The 5,153-nt window shown below is 66.3% G+C and overlaps 1 protein-coding gene across 1 annotated transcript; it reads right to left on the bottom strand.

The window, feature by feature from the left end:
* Nucleotides 1-191: 191 nt before the first annotated feature.
* On the bottom strand, nucleotides 192-4,631 carry LOC108510051 (rasGAP-activating-like protein 1). The gene is made up of 9 exons (XM_017839692.1): nucleotides 4,321-4,631; nucleotides 2,953-3,009; nucleotides 1,946-2,058; nucleotides 1,770-1,888; nucleotides 1,468-1,556; nucleotides 978-1,222; nucleotides 699-763; nucleotides 461-573; nucleotides 192-213 (listed from the first exon to the last, which is right to left on the bottom strand). The coding sequence occupies exons 1-9, from the start codon at nucleotides 4,629-4,631 to the stop codon at nucleotides 192-194; spliced, it is 1,134 nt and encodes a 377-aa protein (XP_017695181.1).
* Nucleotides 4,632-5,153: the final 522 nt, after the last annotated feature.

Below are 5,153 nucleotides of genomic sequence, written 5' to 3'. Positions count from 1 at the left end.
TGTCCCCGTGTCTGTGTCCCCGTGTCTGTGTTCCCGTGTCCGTGTGTCCCCGTGTCTGTGTCCCCGTGTCTGTGTTCCCGTGTCCGTGTGTCCCCGTGTCTGTGTCCCCGTGTCTGTGTTCCCATGTCCCTGTATCCCTGTGTCCCCATGTCCCTGGGACCAGCCAAAAGCCATGGAGGTGACCCACGGGCTCAGCAGCAATGGGTGGCCCCCCTGCAGGGGACACAGGGATGACGAGGGTGCCACATCTGCCCCCCAAGTCACACAGAATCCCGGGATCAACCAGGCTGGAAAAGCCCTCTGAGATCATCGAGTCCACCCTGTGACCCAACCCCACCGTGTCACCCAGACCATGGCACTGATGCCACGTCCACTCTGTCCTAAACACCCCCAGGGGTGGTGACTCCATCCCCTCCTGGGCAGCCCATTCCAGTGCCACCCGTGTCCCCCCTGTGCCCACCTGCCCTGGCTCAGCCCCATCCTGCCGGGCTCCAGCTCCATGGGCTTCTTCTCCTCAAGGATGTGGCTCACCACGGGCTTCAGGACCTCGTGCAGGCAGGGCAGCCCCACAGCCTGCAAGGCACGGGGACACCAAATGTGTCCCCAAACATCCTGCTGGGACATGACCCAGCTCTGCACCCCGATGGCATCGTGGGGGGCACAGTGGGGACCGGGCCAGTGTCCCCTCCCACGCTCACCCTCATGAACTGCTCCGTGGACTTGGAGGCCGTTGAGTTGGAGCAGAACAGGGTGTTGGGATCAGCTGGAACAGCACAGAGGCTGTGGCAAGGCGGGCACAGGGTGATGCCCCAGCTGTCCCCGGTGTGCCCAACCCCAAGGACATGTGGCACTTTTCCTGCTCCGCCTTGGTGGCCCCACTCTTTCCCCATGTAGGTCTGGGGAGGCCGTGGCTTGGGGTTTCTCGGTGCAGGCGGTGCCCCAGCCCTGGCAGGCGGTGCCCCAGCCCTGGCACTTACTGGTCCTGGCCAACTCATGGGTGGTGACACAGTCCAGGAGGGGCACAGCCAGCCCCTGCCCCAGGAAGATGTTCACCAGCTTGGTGACCACGTCCTGCCGGCTCTCCCCTGAGGTCAACTCCTCCAGGATGTCCAGGACTGTGCCATCAGGAGGCTGTGGGGAGGGCAGAGTGGGCACGGCGAGGCCCCTGCGCTCAGATGGTCCCCAGCCACCCCCGGGGGTCCCCCCATCCCTCAGCACCCACCTGGTCCAGGCACAGGACGGACTGGGTGAGAGCTGGATGAGGGGCTGGTTGTGTGTGGGGGGCAGGACCGTGTCCAACACCAGCCCCAGGGCACCCAGATGCCCCCTGCGATGGCACGGGGGGGCTCGTCTGGGTCCTGTGCCCACCACCCTCCATGGGGTGCCTCCTGTGCTGCCCTGGGAGCAGCTGCCTGTCCCCTCTGCCTGTCCCCTCTGCCTGTCCCCTCTGCCTGTCCCATCGCTCACCCGTGGTCCTGGCTGGTGCTGGGCGAGGGCAGGAGCTGGAACCAGCCCCTGGTGGGGTCCGTGTTGATGGTGTCCAAGGGGAACTCGCCCTGGGGGGCCAGAGGCAGGGGCTGGGGGAGGGGACAATGCCAGCACCCCGTGCTGGACCTCGGTGTGGGGAGAGCCCAGGACATGCAGGGTGTGGGTGTGGCACTGCCCCAACCCTGTGGCTCCTGAGCTGTGCTCGCTCCACGCACAGGGGATGGGGGTGCAGAGGTGCCCCCAGGACCCTGCCCGTGCTGGTGTGCCCCGAGGGTCCTCACCCATCCCGGGAAGTTGTTCTTGCCCACGATGTCCCAGCCCCACCACTCCACACTCAGCACAGCTTCTCCTTCTGGCAGCTCCAACTCCAGCCCCTCATCCCAGCACGGGAAAGGGTTTTCTCAACCACCCACTGGGCACGGGGACTGGTGGCCGTGGGGGGCAGAGGTGCCCAAGCCTCGGGGTGCCAGCACCCACCCCCGGCTCACGGCTGTGCCCAGCATGTGCCCGCAGCACAACCCCCGGGCAAAGGGGTCCGAGGGGCCTGAGGGGTCCCGTGGGGCCAGACCCCTGTGGGGAGATGGGGGTCAGAGGGGAGCAGTGGGCAGGGGGCACATCCCTGCCGGAATGTCCCTGCACCCCCGCGTTCCCCCGTTTTCCCAGCTTGCCCGGGTATATCCAGGGGCATCCAGGGGGTGCCATGGGATGCTGGGGAGAGTGTTGTCCCTGTTTCCAGGGGAACCCTTTCCCCCTCCAGTCCCTGGGGGCCAAATGGCCCAGCTGGGGGGGCTCTGCTGTCCCCCCCAATCTGTCCCCATGGCCGTGCTGTCCCCGTGGCCATCCCGTTGCCTTGGTAGCCGCTTCAGTTGCCATGGCAGCGGGATGCTGGCTCTGCTGCCTGCTCCATCTGTCAGCTGTGTGTGTGACTGTGTGTGTGTGTGTGTGTGTACACTCACACATGTGCACACACGTGCACACACATGTACACCCCCAAAAGCAGAGGGGCAGCCCAGGCCAGGCCTCAGTTTCCCCTCAGTTTTCAAGCCAAAGGGAGAATTCCCCCAATTTTGAAGCCAAACCCAGCGTGGGAGCCAAGCAGTCTGAGGGGGACTGACCCCGGGTACCCCGTGACCCTCTGTGCCACCAGCTCTGCCCCTTGTCCCCCAGTCCCCAAGCAGGGCTGGCACCATATTCCCCACTGAGCCCCCTTAGCATTGTCATACACGGGTTGGCATCACTGCTGTCCCCAAGGTGGACACAGCGAGGGCCCTTCCTGGTGTGGAGAGGGGAGGACAAGCCCTGTGTCACCCCTGTCCCCAGCCTCTCCTCAAGCACAGGGTTAATTCCTCCCCCCAAAAAGGGCTCAAGGTTCTTCCACACCTGTCCTGTCCCCAGGGAGGGGAGAGGTGGCTGCATCTCCCTGTCCCCACGTGTCCCCTCCCAGGGTGGGACAGTGCCTCATACCTGGCCACCACCTCGTTGCCCACCTTGACCATGCAGGAGGGATCTCTGGAGCCAGACCTGCGCAGGGGAGGGGGGTTTGTGGGGTCAGCCCCACTCTTGGGGGTCCCACCCACCCTGGGGGGCTGCTCTTGGGGCGTTCAAACCCCTCCAGTGAAGCAGCAGCCCCGGGGGTGAGGTGAATTGCTGGGTCTCAGCCCAGTTCCTGAGCTGACACCAGGATGGGGACACTCCCTTTTCCCAGTGCTCCTGGAGCTGGGGACCCGCTGTGGGACACCCCAAGCTGTCACCCTGTGCCCCCCACCCGCGGGTACCGGTGTCTCTCCGGCAGCACAGCCCAGCCCAAGCCTCTGTGACAACCCACAGTGTCAGGGTGACACCGGCCTGGCCCAGGGCCCAGCCTGGCCTTAACCCCTTCCATGGGGAGCACGGGATGGAGGGAGGAGAGAAGGATCCAGGGATCATCCACCTGATCCCTGAAAAGCCCGTTTCCACTCATTTATGGCAGCTGGATCAGCACCCAGGGGTGCTGCTGGAGTCCCAAATCCCCAGGGGATGACAGGAGGTGCTTCCACAAGGATTGGGACCCTGAGTGGGGCGAGGGAGGTGACCCCAATCTCTGTCCCAGCCACAGGACAAGAACTGGGAGCAGGTCACCCCAGCTGGGTTTGAGGGGGGACTGGGAGTGGCGCTGGGCATCCTTGTGCTGCTGTGTGCCCAGACCCCGCAGTGGGGCACCCAGCATGGCACTGTGACCCCCACCGGGGGGGAAACTGGGGCAAGTAGAAGCCGGTGCCCCCAGCATTCCCAGCTGGCCGGCCCCGGGAGCAGCCCTGGTGCCAAGCTGGCACATCGGGAGGAGCCCAGCACTGCTGAGCCGCGCCCCCGGGACAGGAGCAGGTGGGGGCCTCCCCGCACCCCCCTGCTCAGCACCCCCTTCCCCACAAAGAGGGCAGGTGTGGGGGTGCAGGGCGCTGTGCCCCCCTAGTGTTACCCACAGCCTTGGGGGTGCCCACCCTGTTGGGGGGCAGCAAAGGGATCCTCCAGGGTTTGGGGGCTCATACACCTCTGGCAGGAGGGGCTGGCAGTCCCTGCACCCCCGGATCCCCACTCTGGGGGCAATGGGTCACCGGGATGGGTGCAAGCAGGGACCCCCCGAAACTGTACGGAGAGCAGGGCACCCAGGGAGAGCAGAGCAAACAGGGAGAGCAGGGCACCCCGGGAGAGCAGAGCAAACAGGGAGAGCAGAGCAAACAGGGAGAGCAGGGCACCCAGGGAGAGCAGAGCACCCAGCACCCCCCTGCCCACCACATCTCCCGGAGGGGGTCTGGGGGAAATAGCGGGGTCGAGAACCCCCCCTGAGCCACTCACACGTCCTTAGCGGGCCGGTCCTTCCCCTCCACCACCCTTTGAGCTCCGAACTTCGGGGTGGGCACCCAGGAGTGTGCATGGGGGGCTGCGATGGGCGCCCCGAGCCCCCCCAAAACGCTGCCAGTACCGGCCTCCTCCTCCTCCCCCGCCGCCGCTTCCCGCGGTCTGTTCTTCCCTTTTCCTCTTTCTCGGTTGTTTTTCTCGCCGCTCCGCTCCCCCCTGCTCCTGCCCGAGCCAAGGCGGGCACAGCTCGGCTGGGCTGGCGTCGTGCCCACCGGGAGCCCACCGGGAACCCACCGCGGGGGTCCCATCGCGGGCCAGTGACCACCCGTGTGGGTGACGGGGAAACTGAGGCACGGGGGTTGTGGCACAGGGGTGGCACCTGGGCTGGGGGGCTTCTGTCCCCTCAGAGCTGAGGGGCACAAGGGATGGGCACAAGGGCGGGGGGCTCTGTCTGTACCCCAAATTGGGGAGGGGGGGTTGCCAGGGGTGAACGTTGGTGCTGAGGATGAGGAAAAGAAGCAGCTGCGGGCACAGGGGTGCCCCAAGACCCCCATGGGACCCCCCACGAGTGCCCCCAGCCCTCAGAGGGGGGGCTGTGCTGAATGAAAATGGGGCAACTCCAGCAGATCTTGGGGTGCTTGTGGGTGCAGCACCCCGATCCCATAGCTGCCCCCACCCCGACTTCTCTGCACTGGGGACCCCGAGCCGGGGGGGTTGGAGGGCACTGGGGGTTGATGGGGGTCGTCGGTGCCCTGGTGGCCCCCCCCCGCGCTGCCAGGTGTAGCGGGGGGCACAGGGAGGCCGGAGGGGTGCGGAATTCGGGGTGCGGG

Source organism: Lepidothrix coronata, unplaced genomic scaffold, assembly GCF_001604755.1.
Source record: "Lepidothrix coronata isolate B3197 unplaced genomic scaffold, Lepidothrix_coronata-1.0 Scaffold458, whole genome shotgun sequence".
NCBI lineage: Eukaryota > Metazoa > Chordata > Aves > Passeriformes > Pipridae > Lepidothrix > Lepidothrix coronata.
This window is presented reverse-complemented; position numbering and strand designations above follow the sequence as displayed.

Excerpts from the sequence above, each read along its gene's own strand:
- LOC108510051 (XM_017839692.1), bottom strand. The coding sequence starts at position 4,631 with ATGGGACCCCCGCGGTGGGTTCCCGGTGGGCTCCCGGTGGGCACGACG. Across the intron at positions 2,059-2,952 it reads GGCAACGAGGTGGTGGCCAG|GGGTCTGGCCCCACGGGACC; the intron begins GTATGAGGCACT and ends ATCTCCCCACAG. Across the intron at positions 214-460 it reads ATGGGGCTGAGCCAGGGCAG|GGGGGCCACCCATTGCTGCT; the intron begins GTGGGCACAGGG and ends TGTCCCCTGCAG.